A 25,552-nucleotide genomic window follows, 5' to 3' on the forward strand; every position below is an offset into this window, starting at 1 on the left:
CATCTTTCTGAGACTGAAAAGATATTAAGCTTGTTCTTGCATATATTAATATACAACACAAATATAAACTTGGGGACAGACAGATAACACTGTTCCTTAAATGCTGTGTTTACAAAACATTCCATCTTAAAGTTCATTTTCATCTAAACACTTTTTAAAATACATTAATTACAAAAAATCAAATCACAAATTAAGTAAGACATATGATACAGTTTCCAAGTTTCTCTCATACACAAAAACATTCACAGAATACTAGACTTGCAAGATATGCAAGCTGCAGAACTGTTTCCATAATGCACATTCAACAGATCATATAAATGGTTCAAAATGTGTTTGTGGGCTTTTTCTCCTGTTACAAAAATGTAACTTTAGCAATTTCCTGCAGATTTTAATTCAAGAGCCCACAACTGAAAAGGCATAAAGCCCACAAAGTTTCAAGATGATTAAGGAGGATAGTAGTGGCTTTTAAAGCCAGACTAGGGCTCAGTCTTCCAGAAAACAAACCTATGACATAATAGCTTACATTGCCATCACACAATACAGTTCTAAGCACAGCAAAATTACCACACAATTTCCCCCCTTCATTAGTCAATACAGAGCACTGTAATCAAACTATTAAAGAAAATGTTTTCATATGAAGTGCTATGACTACAAAACACAAACTATTTTTTAGGGCCAGGTAATTTTACACTAGTAAAAGTCTCAAGAATAAAAACAGCTTGCATATTTTAATAAGTAAGGTTATTTATTTAAGCTAATGTTTACACACAATTTTCCAGCTAATAGCTGACACTACTAAACAGCAGTGATTTACATTTATTAACCAATAAAATCTATTCAGAGAAAGAACCTATTTCAGTAGGTAACAAAGCTGGTGTTTCAATCTTTACATACTGAAATGTTCAATACGTGGAGATTTCACAATCCAGGATCCATAACCATGCTGCTCCAGGTAAGTTTTCAGCAAATGTTTTGCTCCTTGGTAAGATTCAGCCATAATCTAAAAGTTTAAAAATTACAGAATTAGTAAAATAACATGATACAATTAGTATAAAGAAATCCTGTGAAGAAATGGTTTCAAAATAAAGCATTCTACTTCTGACAGAATTCATATAGTAGTCCTTTCTCATGTTTTATTTAGAAAGTCTGCACATACAGTATGTTATTGTGAAATAAGTAAATGGAAATAAATTTTAACTTAGCTATTTATGTTTTAATAAATTTGACCAAAACATTTTTACATTCCCCTTCAGTTACTCCTAGGATGCTTTATGAAAAGGTGTAATTAAAACACAAATACAACAATATAATGAACATTTATAAAGCCATGAAAAATAATAATACAATCATGGAAAAAGGATAAGAATATAACTTAACACCAAAAGACAGTAAAAGTTAGGCACCAGGCAAACCTCTCTGGATAGTTTTCCATAAGTGAGGCCTGAATACCGATAAGGTCCCCTGTGGTAGCCTTCTGCTTCACCTAAGATAGGGTTACATTCAGGTCAAAACCAAATATCTGAATTGTGTTCAGAAACCCTATTAGCCAGTACAGTTGACACAAGACAGCTGTAATATGATCATAATGCCCAGATATGTATGCAGCCAAGGCAGATTGATAGAAACAAACTGAACTAAAATCTTTTTGGAAACTGTAAAGGAATCTCCATATATATCACAATTATCAAACCTTGAGATTACCACACACTACATAAACTACAACTACATTCATTCACACACTATCCAAGATTTCCACATCTGATGTGCATTCAGACTAAAATATTCTACATGTATAGAGAATATACAAGGTAGTATTTGTATCAACCAAGGTCTTAATGAACTAAGATGTACCCAGGTTCCTTCTGCAATGCAACAATTCACCCAAGGCCTTCTTCTCTCTCTCCAAGCCACCTTAAAACAAGACATGTCTTTCTACATTATGACATTCAATTTATCCAATCATCTTCTTCTTCTATGGTAAATCAATATGCCATGTACACTTGTTTTTTAAAAGAGATGTTTCACCTTAAACACCCCGCTTTATACTTCTAAAATCTTTATTTGTCAAACTTAAAATGCTTCATACCTTCCACACCATACTTAAATCAGGGAATAAAATAGTTTAGGATTCTGTGGTACAAATACTGAGTACAGTAACAAATTATGGTAAAAAAATAACATTTTTGTTTTTGACTACATTATTAGAGTCTACACATACACCACACATACTACTATAGTTGTAACTTACAAATTCATTTCCCAAATTTATGAAAGCACAAAGTTAATCCAGTTCTGAAGTCACTATGAATTACAGTCTGAAGTAAAGTTTGTGAAATCCATGCTTTTACCATGTTTCACTCCAGCAAGTCTTACCTTTGCTTCGTGGTATGTTCCTGCCTTAAGTAAATCATCTCTTTTTGATTCTTTCACCAGTAAGTTAAAACGACTTAACATTGCAGCTTTGCAAAGACGACTTGCCATTGAAATGCCACTTTTGAAGGGTGAACTAGTTAAGAAAAAAATGATTATGAAGAGCACACTCTAAGGATACTTACCACAGGTTATTTGATTTTTAAAGATAGTTGCAGATATTAAAACTGAAATTCTTTTAAACAACTGGGGCTGCATACAATCTCAGGAGAAGCTTCGACTTTAAAGTTATTTTAAGAGAAAACTAGGAATGATTAAGATGACTATCACTTGCCAAGCATATGACAGCCCTCCTCCTTACTCAGTTTTGAAAAGTAAGAACAAAGTTCAGTGCTTCTCAAATCTTAATATACTTTATTATAAACATTTACCTTTCTGTGATCTTCCCATTTAACCCATCAACCACCTCTAATGATAAGTCTCCTTGGGACCAATTCAAGCTAAGAGGTCTGTGTTCCAAATCTATTTGCACAGGATAAGCAGCAGATACCAAACTGACGTGAGATCTATTCACTAGGTAGAATATGGGAAGTTTGGAAGTGAGTGCATCATCTATACGTTGTTTGATAGCCATTTCCAATCCTCGTGTATCATTGCAATTCCCATCTCCTAAAACACAATGAGTCACAAATATTTAAAAAGAGGGCTAAAGCAGCATACTTAACATTTTGGTAGCTTGTTCTGCTGTTCACTATAAACCTCAAGATTTATTCCATAAAACATTAATGTTATTAGAAATTAAAATGAAACATACTGGCCGACACCTGGCTGAATGAGACTACGTGTGAAAGGGATCTGGGAGTCCGAGTAGACCACAGGTTGAACATGAGTCAACAGTGTGATGCAGCAGCTAACAAGGCCAATGTGATTCTAGGCTGCATCAATAGAAGCATAGTGTCTAGATAAAGGGAAGTAATAGTGCCATTCTATTCGGCTCTGGTCAGGCCCCACCTGGAATATTGTGTCCAGTTCTGGGCACCACAATTTAAAAAGGATGTTGAGAAACTGGAGCGTGTCCACAGGAGGTGGTGAAGGGTCTAGCAACCATTCCCTATGAGGAACGACTTAGTGAGCTGGGATGTTTAGCTTGGAGAGGAGACGGTTAAGAGGTGATATGATAGCCCTGTTTAAATATTTGAAGGTATGTCATATTGAGGAGGGAGCTAGCTTGTTTTCAGCTGCTCCAAAGACTAGGACCCGGAGCAATGGATGCAAGTTAAAGGAAAAGAGATTCCGCCTCAACATTAGGAGGAACTTCCTGACAGTAAGGGCCGTTCAACAGTGGAACACACTCCCTCGGACTATAGTGAAATCTCCTTCTTTGGAGACCTTTATGGCCATCTGTTGGGGATGCTTTGATTTAGAGTTCCTGCATGGCAGGGCACTGGACTGGATGGCCCTTGTGGTCTCTTCCAACTGTATGATTCTATGATTCTACTGAGACAGCACTGTAACAGTCAGTGAGATATTAAATAATATACCAGGAAGAGAATGAATGGATCCAGACTCAGATTGAGTCTATCCACCTGTAATGCAGTCTACCTCTTTTCCTGCTGCCTTTTACTTTAACGAGCATTGGTGTCTTTTCTAGTGACTCATAGGCGGGTTACAGACCACCAGAAAGAGATGCCGGGGAGGCGCCTTTCTTTGCTCCACAGCAGCGCTGCAGCAACCAAACTGTGCAACGCTGCTGTGCAGTAACAAAGGAGCATTAAAAAGCGGCTCCTTTTTATGGCACAGTTGCGCCACTGCAAACCTACAAAGACGTACCAATGGCGTTGCAGCTGCGCAGCGCTGTTTGGATGCTGCGCAGCTGCAACGTCATAGCTGTACGCGCCGTGTAGGTGGTGCTGCACAGCTGCAACGCCCTCATCACATGTTAGTGTTGCGGGGCATGTGCACGCGCCGCTCCGAGGCAACCCTAGCACGTCATTGGCCCGCCGCAAATGGCCTATTTGTACAGGGCCATACTTTCTCATGTGTCCAAAATGTGACTGCCTCAGTCTACTTATCCTGGCCTCCAGGGGATGTTCAGACTTGATTTGTTAGTTAACAGCTATCTGATTCCCAGTCAATTAAGCTTAACTGTGCAAATCTGTTGGGTTTTTTTATATTATGAAATTGTATAAAGGTGTTCTTCACATTGTACTGTATTTCAGCATAATGGCTGATAGTGTACTTCAGCTTTATTCTAAATTTTGATATTAGTTCATGTCTGTGCTACAATCTGCTTGTGGTCTCATTTTTTTTTTTCATCTCTCCACTTTTGTAATAACAATTTCTCCAGAGTTCTTAGTGTTCAGTCTTTGTGCAGACTCTGGGCTTTATGTTGGGCTAAAAGATAGACGCTGGCAAAATATCCCCCTCCCCCCAGCCAGTCTCTTCCTGGAGAGACTCATGTCTAAAAATTAGGGCATGTGCTGGACTTTATTTAAGCTTCCTGCCCTGTAGATATGGTTCACCTCAGACAAGGATCAACCATCACATTTGTCAAGAGACATGGCATGACAACATGTGGTAATGTTATCTTGCACATAAAGTGTGTTTTTCTATTGGGCTATCATTTGAATACTGGAAGAGAGTTATACATGAAGATTCAATTCTCCCATTATGGTAGAAAGATGAGATATATTAATTAATTAGTCCCCAGGTCAAAAGGGATTAAAGGTTGAAGCTTGATATAAATGATGATTTCAACACTACGGTACCAGATTTTTAAAAGCCACTTGAACAACTTGTTGAGAAAATCGCATGTAATCTTGTATCAGTTAAATTTCATGACAGCATAACTTCTGAGCGCTAAGCAATTCTGTTCTCTTGGTAATTTAATAATCCAATATAATGTCTATATGTCTATATCAATTAAGAGAGCCAGTGCGGCTTTAAGTGCTGGACCATGACTCTGGAGACCAGGATTTGTTTCCCTGCTTGGCCATGAAACCCACTGGGTGACCTTCGGGCAAGTCACATGCTTTTAGCCTGAGGGGGAGAACAATGGCAAATCTCCTCTGAACAAATCTTGCCAAGAAAACCCTGCAATAGGGTCGCTATAACTTGGAAATGACTTAAACGCACATAACAAACCTAACAAAACCAAAAATAAAATTATTTGTTATATCATGTGAAAATGGGTGGATGTATTTTCACTAAATTCAGAAGGTAAGTTTGGGAAGATATGTCCAACTTAATATACAGGATATGTGGCATACGTGACATTCATGGGGGTGAAAATTCGGGCACTGTAATTATTTCATTCATGCAGTGTACTATGGTATACCATTTGAAAGGTTTTGACATGAGAATTTTTAAAAAAATACCCTTTTGAAATTTTACTATAGTAATATAATTAAAATTCTGTCTGTTATGGCATTAGGTATAAACAACTAGATGAATCTTCAACCAATATAGAGGTAATATTTGGGATGATATAATTTCATATACTGGCTATGTAGCACGCACAAAATTCACTATGGGATAATTGGCATCCCAATTATTTTTTTATTCATATGGAGTAGTGTATTTATGGACCTAATGGGAGCAGCATACGCATTCCAATACCACTGAAACTGATGTGCAAGATGAAGAACATTTTGAGCAGTCATTGCTAGGTAATACAACAAGCCTTAAATAGACTGTTGTTCATGCTGTGTGCCTTCAAATCGTTTCTGATCTATGACAACCTAAGGATACAAGGTTTTCTTGGCAATATTTGTTCTGAGAGTTTGCCTTTGCCTTCCTCTAAGGCTGAAAGGCTGTGACTTGCCCAAGGACAGCCAGTGGGTTTCCATTGGTGTACAGGGATTTGAATTTTTTTTTCTCCAGTATCCTAGTCCAACACTTAACCACTATAGCATGCTGGCTTCCACCTTAAATAGATAACCTGTCATACTATATTTTAACAACCCTTCAAGTAAATGAATTAGAAAGCATTCACTTACCAACAATGATCCCACTAATATAAACTGGTTGAATAAAGTGACTCAGCAAGGCTCCCTGAAGACCCAGCACTTCCCATCTTGTTAGTTTATCAGTGGCAGACATGCTGCTTACTCTGGCAATTTCAGCAGGATAGTAGATTGTGAGATAAATCTTGCCTTCAACAGCAACATGAAGGCATAGTTCTTCAGCAGCTTCAAATGCAGATGCAGATGTCGGATTGAGGCGTCTACAAAATGGGACGATCATTAAGACTTAATAGTCAGGTAAAATGGATGTATAATTAGGATGAAATAAAAGTATATTCATAAGAGAATGCCTTGCTAGTTAATGTCAAAATCTTTATTTTTAATGGAAATTTCAATCCCATACAGAATAGAAATGAAGAATACATTTGCTACCAAATTTCTACAGTAAGGAGTATAAGAAAAATGTATTCCTCACCTAGAGAAAAAGGTCAATTAGATTTAATCCCCCTGAAAAAAACAACAATTCCCTTTTGCCAATAAACATGGAGGAAAAACCTACATGTGAATGATCTCACTTCATTTTGATTTCCACAATGCTCTTCTATCAGACATTTATATGCTTTAGAAAATTTAGCTTCTGCCAGGTATAATCCTTCAAAGAGTTTCTGAACTGGGGGTTCCCTCTACTGTTTTTGCAAAGATTATGATTTTTATATCTTGTTATCAGATGTTTAGTTTGTACAATCTAACCTGCAATTCTTCCCCATTAGTGGTTTTTCTCTTATAAAGAGCCCTCATATGCAACTTTACCACTTAATAAAGTTCCCATGCAGGTAGAATGAGAGATTGTATGAAAATATGGGGAAAGAAATCTGCCATGTCCCAGAAAGATACACAAGGCCAGTTAGGAAATGCACAAGGCTTCCTTATCTTCTAAACAGGTGGAGATGCGAACGCAGATATGGCCTCTTTACTCTGATAGTTTCACAATCTTATACACTGGATCGTTATTACATTTGCTTGCGCAGCAAATTCATCTTGGATAAAAGGGGGTACTTTCAACAGTTTCTGAACCTAGTAACTCCCTGAGAAAAAGATATATCCCCTCATTAATGAACAAAGCTACTGAAGTATATTAATACAATATTGAACAACAGATAAAGGCTGGAGCAGGCAGAGAAAACAGTATTTATAGTGCCTGTGCTAAGGCAAATATTCTGATATTTCATTTTATTGTATCCAATTTTTGCAACTGTTATCTTTTGGCCCTCTAGTCATCATATACGTAAATACTCCATGGCATTCTCTCACACCAAGATTTATTTGTTTATGGAATCCTATTTTCCCCTAAAACACCCATAAACATGAAGATGTTGAAGATGTTGGGGGACAAAGTTTGCCACATTTTAGGCCCATCTGGGCTATTATGCCAGAAAAGGCTATTATTAAATTACAGTAAACTGCAGGGGAATGGACTGGATCGCCTGTGACGTCTATACCAACTCTTACAATTCTATTGGCAAAAAAGTTGACAAAAACATGACAGATGGCCTCCTACTTCTTCTAGAGTATTCGGAATTATCACACATGTCCAAATTTGGAGATGCTGGAAGGGTTAAAGAATGATCTTTGGAGGATCATCGTTTTCTCACACGAGCTGTAAAGGAAACAATATATTTATATGAATTAAGCATCAATTCTGGTACATATCATACGTACAGTACTGACTTTATTTGAGCAGATCCTTTTGGCAACTGGTTCATATAGAGATATATATTTACATTTGGCTTTAATGCAAGCAGTTTTGATGTTGGTTCAGCAGAAAATATGGATTTTTCCATCATACTTGGATTTTTACTGTAGTAGAGCAAAAGCTGTCTATAAAAATACCTATAAAGAAAGAAAAAGATTATTTACAAAGCCTTTAAAATTTACATCCCAGAAACAAACACAATGCCCAAGACTGTACATCAGGAATATGTATGCACATCTGCAAGTGCAAGAGCACCAGATGTGGAATCCTGAATTGAGTGCAGGTGTTTCACATTGGAAAAAAATGTCCAACTGGCTCTACAGAATTTATACATGTGTAAGAAACCAACAGGATTCTAGCCACTGAGTTTGCATGCATGCAGTGATGCATAAGCACCTTAATAGGAACATAGACTTGAGAAAAGGAGCAGGACTGTACACTTACCTAAGAAGAGAACGCCTAGCAGTAACAACAGCATGACTATCATGTAATACTCTCCCATCAGGGTGAATACACTCACTATAGTTAAATTCACCTGTTCCAATAGCTACCACTTCATGCTGTTTACCTAAAAAAAGAAAGAAAAGAAATTGAAGAAATTTAGATTTCAGTTTCAGAATCTGTCATGATTTACTTTTACTGATATTACATATACTACACACCCATATACAAACCCATCACAAAGTAATTACATTTTGGGTAACAATATGCATACCTCTTTCAATTATGAAAGCAGCCAGTGAACTGCTACAAATCTGGTACTCTGGATATTTAGCAATCAAATTGTTGAATGTTTCCTTGACAACGTGAGAAATTTTCCCATGTGCAAGATGCCGGTCTTCTAGTAGAGTGTTAAAAACCCATGAAGCAAGAAAACAAAAATTAGAACGAGACATTTTAACAGCAATGGAAAGATCACAAAGAAAGATTGTGCTGTTCTGCTTTGTTTTGCTTTTTTTATAGGGATGTAAAGTCCGAGCATGAAATTCCTCTACTCTAAATCTACAGGGAGGATTAACCCAGCTTCTCAGCTGCCTCACTGAGTATACTGCAACAACGGGACTACCCTTTTGTGCTAGTGGGACTGCATGCTCCAGTGAGACAAGAGGTTATTGCTGATGGCAGGCATGCTGCTTGCAGGGTCTCTACTGTCAGACAGGCTTTTGCTGAGGAGCCAGACTAAACGTGCCAAACAGCTACTGGGCAAAATTAGTGGAGGGTGACAGTGATAAATGATCTCTCAAAAACAAAAGCAGTGGCACCATAGTGCTCAAAAATTACACTCTCAGGTTGGATGGCACTCCACAAGCTACTGGGACAGAGCAGAAGACAACTATGAGTAGCTAATGATGCAACTGGACTTAAGCCAAAAGGGCATTCCACTGCATTCCTACATCCACTGCAGACGCTTTTCAGTTGTCAACTGCCAACTCAACTGCCTAGCTGGACACAAACATAAACTGGGAGACAAAAACATTTAATCATGCTATGTTTTAAGTCTCTGTAACAGAAAGATTTGCTTTTAAGCATTAATCTCAGCACAAATGATGTTACCAACCTGTTACAATGAATTTATCTAACATTTTTGGTATATGAATTTAATGTTGGAGGAAAGGGAACATATGTATGTTCCATTTATCCTACTGCTCTCTATAGAATTTATCAAACTGGGCTAATTTTGGCATTAAAGAGAGATTAAAGAGCATTTAAAGTATCCCGCAAAGAAAGTGAAAATGGCAAGTAATTGCGTGAATGATTATCACACAAAATTGTGCAAATAAAGTGATATCGGAAATGCACTTATGCTGACATCCCAAAAGTAAAGAGATGCGTGTTAATGCTTCTTTGTGACCACTTTAATGGCAGGTTTTATGCGACATTGTGGGAAATCGTTTTGTGTATTTACACAATTTCCCCAGGATATTCACGGGATAAACTCCCAATCTCCTTCATGTGATAAACTCCTATGTTAGTGTTAGCTTAAAGTATACATTTGACAGAACCTGAATGTGTATATGTGCACACTTGTCCCTCCATATTCACTAGGGTCAGGGACACAAGACCCCCGTGAATATGGAAAAACCGCAAATAACAAAAACACTGTTTTAACCTGAGAGGACACCTCTCTAGGAATCTCTAGGTCCTCCAGTGCAACTCTGGTCAACATCTGAGAGACAATGACCACAGAAATGCACTGGAGGAGCTACAAATGCCTAGTAAAGTATTCTCTCTAGGAATCTCTAGGTCTTTTAGTTAAAGTTGACCATAGAATTGCACTGGAGGACTTAAGATATTCCTAGAGAGAAATATTAATCAAATCCAGAAACATCAAAGCCGCAACTATGGAGGGATGAGTGTATATCCATAAGTACAAAAAATAACAATAATTTAAAAAAATCAGCATTCCTACCATAAGGAATCCGTGAAATGTTGACAGATTCAGCTGTAACCTGAGGTTCTCCTATACTGGCAGTTTCTGAAAGGTTCCTGAGGGTACCTGTAAGCAGAACAACAGCTGTGAAAATTAACACAGACCTACATTCTACCGATAGTCTTAATAGAGTAAACCAGTTTAATTACTTGGATTTACATGAGTTCACTCATTATCTAGCAAATGATTCAATGTGCGTATTTCAGCTGGAACTATTAAAAGCATTCAGGCCGTAAAATGACTTTTTTGGGTATTTTAGAAGTAGTACCTACCACATCAAAAATTATGCCCTTCTTCTTGTGTAGGACACATAGCTCAAGCACCACACACAGCAGTTATTTATCTGCTCATAAAAAGCTCAGGATCTTCCACAAATCATTAAACAGGAAAATGTTGTGGGATTTCTAACATAGTTAGACCATACTGCATCTTAATACAGTGTCCAAATACCATATGAGCAGTTAGTAAAATGCAACTATATACTGATCCCTCTGGGAAAAGTGACAATAAAATCCTGGTTCTCCATCTGGATGTCTCTCAATCAGTAAGACCTCAACATGAAATAAATGAAGAGCATTTACTGGACAGGTTCTTAAATATTAGCCTGCTGCTCTAGAATACATGAAGTGTGTGTGTTTAGAGTTTACCTGGGTTTTCTAGAGCTTTTGGTTCTGCCTCCTCCAGCTGCAGCAGTTCATCAAGAGCAAGTTTTGCAGCATTTGATTTTGATTCCTTCTTGTTTTGTCCCAAGCCAGTTTTGTATTGAATACCATCAACCACAGCACAAAAAGCAAAGTAAGCTCCAAAGTGATTGCCTTCAAAATATGCAGACCAAAAATTTAGTATTAACCAGCAGATACCAAGGGCCCACTGTATATTATTTTATAAAGCTTTAACAGCTTCCAACTTCAATGTATCTGTAATTCAAGATTACAGAAACATGAATGCTTCTTTACATTTCTAGTGAAAATTATGCTCTTAATGACAATTATTTTAAACTCACACTTAAATAAATACTTTTCGGTAAGCATGTTTTGGATTAAATTACTAATCTTTCATCAATTCTTAGAATTATGATTTATATTGTATATGGGGAATGGAAACTGAGCAAAAAGCAACATACCCGTATATACTCGACTAAAAGTCGACCTCATGTATAAGTCAAGGGCAGGTTTTGGGGGCAAAATTATGGATTTTGATATGACCCTTGGATAGATAGGTCAAGGGTAAAACTTAGGAACATGCAACAAAGGCTCCAAATGATGAAGCAAAGGTAAACAATGCCAAAGAACCTACATATTTCTGGCAGGCATAATGGTTTTGGCTCACACTAAAGAATGAATGGAAGAGAGAGCAGAGAGAGGTCAGTGCTTCCAAGACAGATACCACTCTTGCCTTTTACCAGGGATGGTTCTCTTTTTAATAAGAGTTAAAGTATAGTATTTACAATGACCCATGGATAAGTCGACCTAGTTTTTTTGGGTCAATTTTTTGACTAAATTTTTTTAGACTTATACATGAATATATACAGCACGTCTCCAAAAACTTTATTTATATGGATTATATAAAGAAAGATGACAACTTAGGAAAGGGTGCAGAATGCTGCAACGATAATCAAGGAACTAGAATTTTAATAAATTGATCAAGCTATTGAAATAAACTTGTGGAAATGAGGGAGAAAATAATGCTAAGTGTTTGAAATTCAAAGCAGCCATTTAAATAGAATAGTAAGCTTGCTGGGAGAAACAAACCAGGACTCCAAGCTTAGACAACAGAGTGGTCAGACCATTATTGTTTGTTTAGCTCTTCACATTAGTGAGAGGAGGCCAGTAAGAATGAATGGGTTGAGAGCAGTGGCAAAAAGCTCATTCACAGTTAAGTGCAATTCTCTAGAATCCTTCTCACTATATGGTGTTACCATACCAGTACCATTAAAAGCGAAGTCTGAGTGTCAAATCACAGCATAGATTCTTTATAAATTATTTGACTCTGTAAGTGAACAAATCACTTACCTGTAGCAATTGTTTCTTTTAATTCGAGCTGTACACGCTGCATCTGTGCAAACTGATGCAAAGCTGACACTGGATTTATTTCCCCTCTTTTATATTTTATAACAAATTCCCTTGGAATTTTCTTTGGAGGCAGTGAAGTAAGTGGAACAACAGGTGCTGCCTTGGAATAGTGGTAGTCAGGAACTTGACCTAAAATGCATTGTTGATAATAATGCAAACGTTGGGGCTAGGTACTTATCACGCATCACAACATTTACCACTTTTTAAAAAAATGATGTAGTAACTTCTGTCAATCCATCTATTATTGGTTATTTATGTCCTTTTCTAGGGTATAAACGTCAAGCTAAAAACAACAGATTTACTGTCCTTAAGTTATGGTTTGTTTGTTTTTAATGGTAAGATTGATCTTTTTAAAAACTCTAAAACATAGGCACTACATTTAGCAAGAGAAACACCAAAAAGGAAAGAGTCCAATATAGGAATGTATGAAGGTCATTATAACTTCATATGTATGTTGAAGACAGTAGAAGTCTTCTGATAGTCTAAAACATATTTCCATCAATTTTTTCTTAAACTGTGAATTTCTACTAGCATAATTAAAAACAATAAATATTTGAAAAAGTGGTTATTAGTTTGCTTTTGACAGTAATGAGCGCAGTCACAGCTTATATCTGAACCAGAGCTTAGGATAGCAAGACAACTCAATTTATCCTACTTTTAAAGAAAAACAGATGTGGTCAATTGATAGAGAAAATGAAGTATACCACATTTGCTTATGAAAACTTCATGTGCCAGAATACTGAGGAAAAGCAGTTTCCCATTCCCATTTGAGAAGGGCCATTCTCAAAGTATAAAACCAAATGAAAACTCAGGACTATGTGTATCTCAAATGTGGAAATATAATGTGGAAAATAGCCTTACAGAAACATGTGAAGGATCAAGCAAAATGGTCTGGATGGATAAAAGTGTTAATTCAGTTACTGTATATATTCGACTACAAGTCAACCTCATGTATAAGTTGAGGGCAGGTTTTGGGGGCAAAATTATGGATTTTGATATGACCCTGGATAAGTCGAGGGTAAAACCTAGGGACATGCAACAAAGGATCTAAATGATGAAGCAAAGGAAAACAATGCCAAAGAACCTACAATATTATGGCAGGCATAACCGTTTTGGCTCATGCTAAAGGCTGGGCAGAAGAGAGAGCAGAAGGAGGTCAGTGCTTCCAGGACAGTTTGTACTCTTGCCTTTCACCAGGGGATAGTTCCCCTTTTAATAAGAGTTAAAGTATAGTATTTACATTGACCCATGGATAAGTCAACCTAGGTTTTTGGGGTCAATTTTTTTTTCTTATATCCTTTTTATTATATGTTGTACATTGTCTTCACAAACATAAAACATCATACATCATACACGTTTTACTCGTCCAATTACATTATTCCCCCCCCCCCCGCCCATGGTCCCTTCTTTTCACCGGCTTGTATAATTAAATTTATGATAGCTTCTTAACCACACTTCCTTTCCCATTGATGACTGGAATTCCGTCTTCCTCTATTACCTTTTCCCTCTTCTTAGTAATTTCCTGTGACTCTAATAACCTAAAAAAAATAAAATTCTAACTAGTTTCCTCCCACGCTATAAATTGCTTAATTTACCAACAGGTATTCTATATTTGAGGGAGTTCTTCTTCTGTCTACAGTACTCTTGTGTATCTCCCTCTGACATATCAACCAAATAGAGCAGTAGTCATTATACAGTAGGATTACTCCATAATGTTCTAATCAATTTTGGGGTCAATTTTTTGACTAAAATTTCTAGACTTATACACGAGTATATACAGTACTATTACAATGGCATTTTTTTAAAAGGATAAAATCTGTAATTTAGTCAAGCAAGTCATTTTTAAATTGCTTCTGGATATCAACCTAGCCTTCTGGTAATATAAACAACATAAAACAATGTATTCCCTTAGAAGGTGACTGAAAAAGATATAGTTTTTAAATATATTATATATTTGTTGTTGTGTGTCTTCAAGATGTTTTCAACTTATGGCAATCTTAAAGTGACCCTATCATGGGGTTTTCCTGGAAATATTTACTCAGAGTTGGTTTGCCATTGCTTTCCTGAGGCTGAGAGCATGTAACTTGCCCAAGGTCACCCAGCAATCCAGGTCTCCTGAATTGTTTTTAACATGTTTTAATGTGGCTGTTATTTAATTATCTTTTAACTTTTGTAATCAATGTTTTAATTTTGTTCTCTCTTTTTAAAATTATTGTAACCCACCTTGAATCCCACTGTGGGAGAAAGGCAGGATATAAGTCCCTGAAATAAATAATTAAATAAATAGTCCAGCACTCAAACCACTGACACTCCTATATGTGTGTGTGTATTCTACAACACAGACTCCAATCATACATGTAGAACGAAATCCCAGAGGTGCAAGCAGGGTTCAGGAAAGGAAAAATTACTAGGAACATACAAACACTGCAAACATGCAATGACTAATGGACCATAGTAAGGAATTCCAGAGAATCGCCATGACTCAAGGACTGTTAACGACAATACACACACACACACAACCCTCTACACATATACCTGTGATAGCTGTCACCTTAGACGCCAGGTTAGCAATGTTGGACGTTTCAGAAGGTACAAACATTTGCTTGGCATTCTCTGACTGTAAAACCAACGGAGCCGAGGGCTGCACGGAAGGCTGCGAGGGCTGGGTGGGCAAATTCTTCTTTAGCATCTGGGCAAAACTAGGCACCCTGGAAGCCTGAGGCCAGTCGCTCGCCATCTCGTCCCACCTAAAAAACAGACAAAGTGGACATGGCCTGGTCAGTGTCTTTATTAACAGCAACCCTTCAGTATAAGGTGTGGACAGCGGCTGGCAACAAGTTGCTTGTCTGGACTGCAACTCTCAAAAGCCCTCCCCACTTCTTGAGGAGGATTCTGTGAGATGTAGTATAAGAAATTTAAAAAAAGAGAGAGACAAACTTTTAAAGCTTGACTGTTGGACAAGTCCACTGCTTATCAAGGGGGGGGGGATGAGGAAAAATCTGACATATAGTTAACCAGTCAGTCAGTCAGTCAGTGCTTTTCACTGAAGTGATTCAAGATCCCTCCACCCCACCCCACCCCGTTTCTCCCCCTCACTTCGGTCCTCTTTTCTCAGGAACTGTCCTCCATTTCAGCCTTCTCTCCAGGGGGAATACCAAAATGTCCTCCATTTCAAGCAGGACCAAGAAGCTAAGAAACCAACCAACCCTCACCTCTTCCTCCTCCTGAGCCAGCTTTCCTTCAGGGTACTGAATACTGTTGTTGCTGCTGTGTGCCTTCAAGCTGTTTCCAACTTATAATGACCCTAGTGTGAACCTATCGTGGGGTTTTCTTGGCAAATTCCTTAAGAGGGGGTTTGCCACTGCCCTCCTCTGAGCTGAGAGAGTGTGACTCACCCAAGGCCACCTAATGAAGTGCAATGGTCAAGTGCAGATTCAAACCCTGGTCTCTTAGAGTCCTAGTCCAACACTCAAACCACTACACCAAGCTGCTGTTGTGTGGCTCCTTTCCAACTTAGGGCGACCCTAAGGCAAACCTATCATGGGGTTTTCTTGGCAAGATTTGCCATTGCCTTACTCTGAGGCCGAGACAGTGTGACTTGCCCCAGCTCATCCAGTGGGTTCATGACTGGCTGAGCCGTCATTCAAACCCTGCTCTCCAGAGCCAATGTTCAAACCACTATTATAGAGAATTCAAAGATATAGCCGTGTTAGTCTATAGAATCAGTATGTAGAGATCTTGTAGCACCTCTGAGACTCACTGAAAGAAGTTGGCAGCATGTGTTTTCATAGATTTCAGTCTACTTTCTTACTAAATACATCTGAGTCTAGAAAAACCCATGCTGCCAACTTCTTTCAAGGTGCTGCAGAATCTCTACACACTATTAAGTAGTTGTTGTGTGCCTTAAGATCGCTCTTCCTTTTAGTGAGTCTCAAAGGTGCTATGATCTCTCACTATTAAATACACTCATCCTTCCATATTTGCGGCTTTGATTATTCACAGATTTGATTAATATGTTCTCTCTAGGAATATCTAGGTCCTCCTCCAGTGCAGCTCTATGGTCAACTTTAACCAAAAGACCTATAGATTCCTAGAGAGAATGCTCTACTAGGCATTTGTAGCACCTCCAGTGCATTTCCGTGGCCAATGTCTGTCGGATGTTGATCACAGAGTTGCACTGGAGGACAATCTAGAGAGGTGTCCTCTCAGGTAAAAACATGGTGTTTTTGTTATTTGCGGTTTTTCCATATGCACAGGGGGGGGGGGGGGGGTCTTGTGCCCCTAACCCTAGTTAATATGGAGGGACAAGTGTAGTTGTTGTGTGCCTTAAAATTGTTTCTCACTTAGAGACCCTATCATGGGGGGGGGGGGTTTCTTGGCAAGTTTCTTCTGAAAGAGGGGATTTTTTTCCTGCTGCTCCAGAGAAAAGGACCCAAAGCAATGGATGCAAGCTGCAGGAAAAGAGATTCCACCTCAACATTAGGAAGAACACAGTCCCTTGGAGTGTAGTGGAGTCTCCTTCCTTGGAGGTCTTTAAGTGGAGGCTGGATGGCCATCTGTTGGGGATGCTTTGATTGTGATTTCCTGCATGGCAGAATGGGGTTGGACTGGATGGCCCTTGAGTCTCTTCCAACTCTATGATTCTGTGATCCTCTGAGTCAGTGTGACTTAACCCACCAAGACATTAAGAGGGTCTGCGTGGCCAAGCAAGGATTCGAACCCTGTTCCTCCAGGGCCAACCCTTGAAGCCACTATTAAATAATTGCTGTTTTTTAATAATAATAATAATAATAATAATAAATTAAAGCTTTATTTATGTGTGTCTCTGACCAAGGACAACCAAAGTTAAAAATTCATATAATACATACATGTAGCCCAATTATTCCCTCCCTCCCCTTAAAAGATCAATTAAACACTGTAACAATTAAAAACTCTATTATACTGTATATGTGTGTGTGTGTGTGTATATATAGTTTTAAATTAACTAAAAACTCTTCTATATATATAAATGCATGGTTTTTAATTATCTATACTATAATGTGTAGAGCATATATATATATATATAGAGAGAGAGAGACTTTAATTGTTATTGGCAAAGGCAAACCCCCCTCTGAGGAAACTTGCCAAGAACCCCCTCCCATGATAGATTCTCCTTAAGTGAGAAACAACTTGAAGTTTCACACAACAATAACTGTTATTGTTGTGTGTCTTCAAGTCGTTTCTCACTTAAGGAGAATCTATCATGGGGTGTGTGTGTGTGTGTGTGTGTTCTTGCCAAGTTTCCTCAGAGGGGGGTTTGCCTTTGCCTTCGCCTTCCTCTGAGGCTGAGAGAGTGTGACTCACCCAAGGCCCCCTAATGAAGCGCAACGGCCAAGTGCTGATTCAAACCCCGGCCTCTTAAGAGCCAATGGGTCTGAATGGCGCAGGGCCTCCAGAGCTCTCTGTGCTTATAAGGACTACCTCTCTCCGCTTCCAAACAACGAAAGACGGCGCTCCTCCTTTAGAACGCGGCCAACGAACTCCCTCAACGACGACGCCCTACAAATGAAGAACGATCCGCGCGCAAAGCCACGCCCACCGCCACGCCCGGCCACGCCCGCCGCCGCTATGGCGCCCAGGCCACGCCCCCTTTCCACACACAGGCTCGAATTTGAAGCTCCTCCCTCCCTCAGTTCCAGAACAGTTAAAACGCCGCGTGCGAGAAACGTTCGCTTCCTCTGCCTTTCCCGCTGCGGCCTTGGTCACGTGACCGCGCGCCGCCCCCTCCCTTTTAACGGTTGATATAAATATGGGCACCTGAGGAGGAGGCGCCTCAGTCAGTCAGTGGCAATCAAAGCAGTCATGGCCACTCTGTGGCTCAGAACACAGTGCAGAAATCGCTTCAGTTTAACACAGCTGCGCCTGCCCTGCCTCAGTGCTAGGGAACTGTACTTCCTTTGCCAGACATTTAAGCCCTTCTATGTCAGAGAAGCTCTGGTGCCATAATAATAGCATTAAAATACAATAATAGCATCGAAATATTATTATTAATACCCTGCCTCTCCGATGAGATTGAGGTGGCTTACAACAATATTAAAAAGTGGTGCCATAATAATAAATAATAATGATAGCATTAAAATGCAATAATAGCATTGAAATATTATTATTAATAATAATAATACCCTGCCTCTCCAGTGAAATCGAGGTGGCTTACAACATTAAAAAGTGGTGCCACAATAATTAATAATAGCATTAAAACATAATAATAGCATTAAATTATTATTAATAATACCTTGCTGCTTTAATGAGATCGAGGCAGCTTACAACAAGATTAAAAAGTGGTGCCATAATAATAATAATAATAATATAACCATCTAATTAAATTAATAATAATTGTAAGCCGCTCTGAGAGCCTTTAGGGCTAAAGGGTGGGGTATAAATTCTGTAAATAAATATTATCATTATTATTACTACCCTGCCTCTCCAATGAGATTGAGGTGGCTTACAACAATATTAAAGTGGTGTGGTGCCATAAAAATAAATAATAATAATAATATTAATGTCTAATTAATAATTGTAAGCCGCTCTGAGAGCCTTTAGGGCTGAAGGGTGGGGTATGAATACTGTAAACAAATAAACAAACAATTATTATTATTATTATTATTACTCTGCCTCTCCAATGAGTTTCAAATAACGTAATAATAATAATAATAATAATAATAATAATAATAAATTTTATTTGTATGCCGCTTTTCCACAGATCAAAGCGTTTTACAACCATAGAAAACCATTACAACCATAAAAAAGCTAGTAAGAGCTAGAGGTACCCCACAGGATATGAAAACGTTGGCTCCAAGTGCTGGAGGATTCCCCCAAAGAAGAGATCTGCTTTCTCAATGATTAGTTTCCCACTGCTAGTGAAACATGTTCAGTGTGATTTGGAGGCACTGATGTTTGAGGAGGCACTTAATATCCTGTTATCTTATGGGATCTTGGGCCTATAAGCCTGTGCTCCCCCAAGCCTCATGTCATCCTGTCTAGACAATGTAGGCCAGTAGTCCTGGGCTGGGATCAATGCAGACTGGATGCAGATCTGGCCTGATCCCACCCCAAAGGGGCCTTAACCCTGTCTAGAGACCATGAAGTTTAGAAACTCCGTGGCAACAGCTGGCAGACCAGACAGCTCCATGTACCCCATACTTTCCTCTGCTTTCGTAGTCTGTGATGTTAGATATGAGATGCCTGGTCACATGGCTGTATCGATGTGCCCTATTTCAGTCTTTATAGGCTGCAATGGGGTCTTCTCAGCAGACATGACAATGGAGGAAGGTACGGCAGCAGACAGGAAAGTACCCACCTGTTGCTGTGCTGGCCCAGAGACCGACCCAGGTCAGGATAGCATGGGCTTGGCCATGTGCTAAGGGCTCTTGACAACACTGTATATTCTTTATACCTGAAGGCTATTCCAAATCTTGTATAGGGAGGCGGATCGCTGAGGATATTGATCTCCAAATACTTGTACCTTAGGATGGCAGTGCTCCAATGAGCTGTGAAGAGTAACATGTCAGAATGCTGTACAGGAGGCCTGAAAAACGTAATTTCTTAGTTTATGATTAACTTATTTTGGAAAAGAACATTTGTAACTTAATTGCAGAACAGTCATTTTGTGTTCAGAAGGTCGCATGTTCAACAGCTGATTAAAAAGATCAGTGATCAGGATAATCTCTGCTTGAAATTTTGGGAGTGATGACAGTGGACAATAGTATACTTGAAGGACAAAGAAGTGTGACCCAATAGAAGACCGCTTCCTATGTTGACACTTTATTCCATTTTATACATTAGAAAAAAGTGTTGGGGGAACACAATCCTGTGGTCAGTTTATAGCCTCAAATTATTTCTAAATACAGGATGCATTTATTTTAATGACTCCACAGCTATAAGGTATCTTCATACTAATTCACATTCTGAAATATACATCTTAGTTTATGAGGTAGAAGCTGCAATTAAGAAACATATGTTATCCTATTCAATTGTGTTAGTACTTCATTGTTAAACTCCAAGATTAGGGAATACTTGGATCCACACATTATGAAACAAATGAATGCTACTACATAGTTAAAACTTGTATAATTAATAATATGTTTAGAGAGTATGAATTATTTGTTGCATTGTACAACTTCAAGTACCCCGATTCAAATTCAAATACAAAATACAACTTCAAATGACCCGATAACACTAGATTTATCTGTTACTTTCAATTCAATTCACTTTTTACTTATGAGTGCTTCTATGTACAAAAATATTAAGAAGACTGTATTTGACATTATCTTTTATTCCAAGGGTAACAAATTTAAAATGATTTCTCACAATGGCAACCACCGTTTCATAAATTATATACAAACAGAATTTATACAATCTACACCAACAAGAAAAACCTATTCATGGAATCACATTATCCAAAAGGGTTTTCAGTGTTATGGCAAGTAAAAGTTATGAAAATTCACAGTTAATTTGTAGCTTAGAGATGTAGAATATTGCACATAATACAATTGTGAATGCTAAACAGCAGCTTCACAGGTTTCTTCACAAACATTGTTCATGCAGTGCTAGACTGAATACAAAATGGCACCATGTACCACAGTAAACAGTTATTCACAATATTGTTCATTTAAATACAGTAGCAAAAAGCTGTTTCAGTGTAATTCATTAAATTATACAACTGAACAAATTGTAAAACAGAAAAAAATATAAAATCTGGTTTGACCCCCTTCATTTTAGAATAATTCTAGTGATCTTCCTTGTCCTTTCCTTTCTTTTCTTTTTCGTCCTGTAGTGCAGTGCCAAGCTTTTTGATAAGAACCGACAGAACTTTGTCAAGTGGATCCATAACTCCACGTTGAAGCCATTTTGGAATAGTAGTTCTTGCATGATGGAAGCCTAATTTCTGAAGAATATAGTCTACACCTACTGGGTCAATTTTTCTTCCAGTCCATGAGATTAATCTACAAATTAAAACATATCGCTAGTCTCAGTATTTAGATAAAGTAACATAATCATATCAACTATTTGCATTAATAAATAATGTCCTTCTGGGGCAACTGATTTAATGACAGTTTATTAACAATAACTTATAAAGGAATTTCTTGAGTAAGAAGGCTTGTATGACCATGATTATTTGGCATTCTATATAATCTTAACAACGTTTTAAACATGAAAAAGAAAAGGAGTAAACTCTAAGAATTGGCTATTAATGATGAGAAATTCTAGATGTAGCCAGGCCAAAGAGGAGGCGTGGTGTGAAAGTGGCCACAACTCATGATCCAATATCTAAAGTCCAATAAAACAAATGACCCAATTTAGATACTCATAGGGCATGACATACTATTTCAAACATCATGGAAGGCAATAGAAACATTCCACGCCCCCTCCACAAACTAATCTCCAGCACATCCAAAATAACAGCATGCACATTCTACTCAACATCTTCCCTGGATATTGTAACAATATTTTATATATTTGGTTTGTTTGTTTGCTGTCTTGAGTGCTATTTTGGAGGAGAAAGATAAAGCAGAAGTGTAACAATACACACCTAAGTGTAGGCTCCAGATGCCATGTATTGCAGATAAATTCTCTCCAGTCAACAGTTGTATATGTAATACTTTCTTCTGTCTCTCTCTTAGCAGAACTTTCATCAAGTACACTGACAGGGCTTTTCTGCCCAGGCCGACCAGAAAAAATGCGAGGTGGAAAAATGGCTGAAAAAGAGAGATAAGGACAGCAAGCTTTTCATTTTAGGAATCCAGAATTAATTGTTATTGTAAAACACAAAATTACAAAGACACATTTTATAGATAAAAATTATATTTAGCCATATTTATGAAAATAAATACAGTAGTCACATTTTAAAAAATACCGTACTTATCAGAATCACACTATTTTATTTATAAATTCCTGTAGTTACAACAAAATTCATTTAAATGGCATAAAACACATTAAAAATACTTGTAGTTACATGCTTTGAAGTTGCCTCTGACTTACAGTGATCTGGTAAGATTTATTTAGAGGAGTTTGAAACGCCTGAGAGACTATGACTTTGTCATGGTCATCTGGGTATTTTCATGGTTGAGCAGTAATTCAGACCTTGGTCTCCTGGAGTCCTGCTCCAAAACTCAAACCACTACGTAGTACTAATTCCAAAACTACTACCTGTGCCACACAAGCCATGGAACAAACAGAGGCACACAGTTGTATGGGACAACAGTCAAAGTGTGGAGGACCCCTGATGTCAGTCCACTGAAGGCACATAGTAGTCTACTGGTCTTGATAAAGATCTATCATGGACAACATGAAGCCTTGATGGAACACTGGTATCTATTCTCAGGGCAGTGCCACTTAAGAGCAGTGATGACCCTGAAAAGATTTGGTGCATTCACGAGGTACTTGAAGTTCAACCATGGGAACACAAAAGGAATGCCAAGAGCCACTGATAAGATGGACTGTCTTTTGGGACCTGTGGACTGTTTGTTGAACTGCTCTGGCATACATGTGAGATGGATCTAACCACTGATGAAAAGCTGATTGAGTTCAGAGATAAATGCCTATTCCAGCAGTATATTCCGAATAAACCAAGGAAACATGGCATTAAAATATGCTACTGCTGCAATGTTAAGATATCATATCCTCTGAAGGGAGAGATTTACCATTTTTACATCTTTCATATGACAGTCTCTGGCTGCCTGTAGTACGGCTGCACAAAAGTGGCTCTTCATTAGGGGATATTTCTTGCAGCAGGGGCTATTTTGTTATTGGGGCAGAAAATTATATAATGATTCTAGGCCTTTCTGCAAATGAAGAAAAATAGTTTATTCCAGTTTTCTCATATTTTTAGTCTACATGTTTTTTCCCCATTGGAAATAACCTGAGTGCTTTCTGAAATACATTGAAATAACCCTTTTACAGACATGGGAATCTGTCAGGTAATAAAAGTGAATGTTCCATCTTGTGTAAAAAAGTGTTTTGAATTACTGAGGAATATTCTTCATTCTAGAGTGTAGGACAGGGGTGGGCAACTGGATGAAGTTTGGGGGGCTACATGTCTTCCCTAGTGACCTTGAAGTCCCCACTTTTTGCCTAAAATGCTCTCATACTCCACTGTGGGTAACTGCACCATTCAATTTCTGCTAACCAAAAGTCCTTCAGTATATTTATTTAAAAATAATAATTTGGAAAGGTTTGGTGGCTTATAAAACACTTTTAGGGGCATATGCAGTCTGTGAGATGCACTGTCACTACCTGATATACAATCTACACCTACAAATGCTCATGTGGAGAAAGAACATTTTTATCTCCTGAAACACATGGGAATTTTAGTGGGATCCAAAAATATCCCAGAAGTCACTTTTTTAACCCATCAAGAGCAGGATTATTATTTTTATATAAACAAGACATAATGAATTTTCCAGTGACATTCCCACGTGTACTTCATATGTTTTATTAAACTAAACCTTGGCCTGGTCCAGACGGGCATGAAAGGACGCCCTTGTCATGTGTGAGGGGCGGCGCTTCTGGATGCCCCTCACCCCTCGCATGTGACAAGGGCGTCAAAATGGTGGTGCCCTGTACATCATTATGTGCCAGACGCATAGCGTCCGCACGTTGCAGCGCCATTATGTCATCGCAAGTGCGCCATTGGCGCATTGCAACATCATAATAGCGTCCGCACATTGTGGCACCATTATGACATCGCAAGTACGCCATTGGCGCACTGTGACATAATGGCATCGCAATAACCTGCTTTTCGTGGGTTCTTTTTGGTCCGCGGGGAAGTCCTGCGATCTGGAGGCTGCGGCTTCCCCGCGGACCAAAACTAGGTGCTGGGAGACCGTCCTTTTTGGATGGTCTGACCTGCGCCGGTATTTCTAAGCCATATAAAACATATGAACACCCTTCAAAGTATTCCCTGCCTTAAAAGAGAGCCTTGGAAAGGAAAGCACTCAATTTTAAATCATATGACATAATTAAAGTTATAAAGAGTACAGCTTTCAGAATTGACAGTAATTCAGCATGAAACAGCATGTTATAACCTTGGGCCAGGTAAGACCTCTAGCCACTCTGTCAAATTAAAAATATTCCTTTTCAGAATCAAATTCAGAACAAATGTCTGTAATTCTTTAATAATTTTTTTTGTCAAACTCACAAAAATGTTTTCTGCACACATCAACCTAAAAAGAGTTCACCTGAATAACATCAAAGCATCATTGATAAATTGATGAACATACCTTTTTCCTTCTCTTTAAGATAAGCAGATACTAAGTCATGCAGGAACATTATCAGTTCAGCATCCATAGTTACACAAATGTGATCAGTGAATTCTGTTACTACACTGCACTCCACCTTTGGTTTAGCACTGGCATCTGTAATAAAATTCTATACATCATTTGGGCAGTGATGATTACATGCAAACATGCTTACACAATTTTAATGGCAAATATTTAAAATTCAGGTGAAGAGTTATCTATAAGTAATGAAAGGTAATAATAATTTATGAACTATCTTGAAGTGCAATCCCTGACAACGCACATGACAGTGTATTTCCACAATATATTTTCTCAGTAACTTAAGCACTTTATCTTGATTTTCTACTTTTCATATAATGCAGTAATTATAATATAATTTGTATATTCTGATATTAAATGGTAAGGAAGGATAACAGTATGAATGAAAATTGAGCAATAGGTTTTAACGTGCTGGATGGTGTTTATTTACATGTGATGGTGATCACCTAGGAGAATGAGAATGGGAGGTACTGCTGAAATAATGTGCTGAGAGGTGAGATGAGAAAGTCATATAGACTTAGGGATGAGAAAAAGAAACTAGAAAGGATCACACACTTTTGAAGGAAAAGAGAGATAAACTGTGAGTGAAGAGGAGAGTAAAAAACAGCATTCCTATTTATATAACTAATACACTGATGCCATGTTGC

The 25,552-nt window shown here is 38.1% G+C and overlaps 2 protein-coding genes and 1 long non-coding RNA gene across 16 annotated transcripts in view; 1 reads left to right on the forward strand and 2 right to left on the reverse strand.

Annotated features, from left to right (window-relative positions):
- Positions 1-126: 126 nt before the first annotated feature.
- ADAD1 (adenosine deaminase domain containing 1) lies at positions 127-19,417 on the reverse strand. Of its 5 annotated transcripts, none has more exons than XM_089525858.1 (12): positions 18,052-18,156; positions 15,127-15,338; positions 12,532-12,720; positions 11,167-11,334; positions 10,499-10,585; positions 8,804-8,926; positions 8,533-8,656; positions 8,055-8,225; positions 6,369-6,595; positions 2,802-3,039; positions 2,374-2,506; positions 127-1,000 (listed from the first exon to the last, which is right to left on the reverse strand). In XM_089525858.1, the coding sequence occupies exons 2-12, from the start codon at positions 15,326-15,328 to the stop codon at positions 887-889; spliced, it is 1,776 nt and encodes a 591-aa protein (XP_089381984.1). In that variant the 5' UTR covers positions 15,329-15,338; positions 18,052-18,156; the 3' UTR covers positions 127-886. The 5 variants fall into 5 exon arrangements, with proteins under 5 accessions (XP_089381984.1, XP_089381983.1, XP_089381981.1 ...); XM_089525857.1 differs by lacking the exon at positions 18,052-18,156 and adding an exon at positions 19,398-19,417 and having other exon boundaries at positions 133-1,000; positions 8,804-8,929; XM_089525855.1 differs by having other exon boundaries at positions 133-1,000; positions 8,804-8,929; positions 17,935-18,162.
- Positions 18,333-22,643, forward strand: LOC149313000 (uncharacterized). The gene is made up of 3 exons (XR_016281339.1): positions 18,333-18,518; positions 20,051-20,164; positions 22,254-22,643. It is a non-coding gene; the product is annotated as an uncharacterized LOC149313000 (long non-coding RNA).
- The window catches only part of BLTP1 (bridge-like lipid transfer protein family member 1), a 156,540-nt gene continuing 151,371 nt past the window's right edge, over positions 20,384-25,552 (reverse strand). For all 10 annotated transcript variants that reach the window (XM_089525845.1, XM_089525846.1, XM_089525851.1 and 7 more), the window contains 3 exons: positions 24,849-24,983; positions 22,160-22,325; positions 20,384-21,572 (listed from right to left, as the gene is read on the reverse strand). In XM_089525845.1, coding sequence (XP_089381971.1) covers positions 21,356-21,572; positions 22,160-22,325; positions 24,849-24,983 — 518 coding nt within the window. In that variant the 3' untranslated portion in view covers positions 20,384-21,355. The remainder of the gene's footprint in view (positions 21,573-22,159; positions 22,326-24,848; positions 24,984-25,552) is intronic.

Source organism: Sceloporus occidentalis, unplaced genomic scaffold (assembly GCF_023333645.1).
Source record: "Sceloporus occidentalis isolate IW3139 unplaced genomic scaffold, rSceOcc1.0.p SCAF_5, whole genome shotgun sequence".
NCBI classification, from domain to species: Eukaryota; Metazoa; Chordata; class Lepidosauria; order Squamata; family Phrynosomatidae; genus Sceloporus; species Sceloporus occidentalis.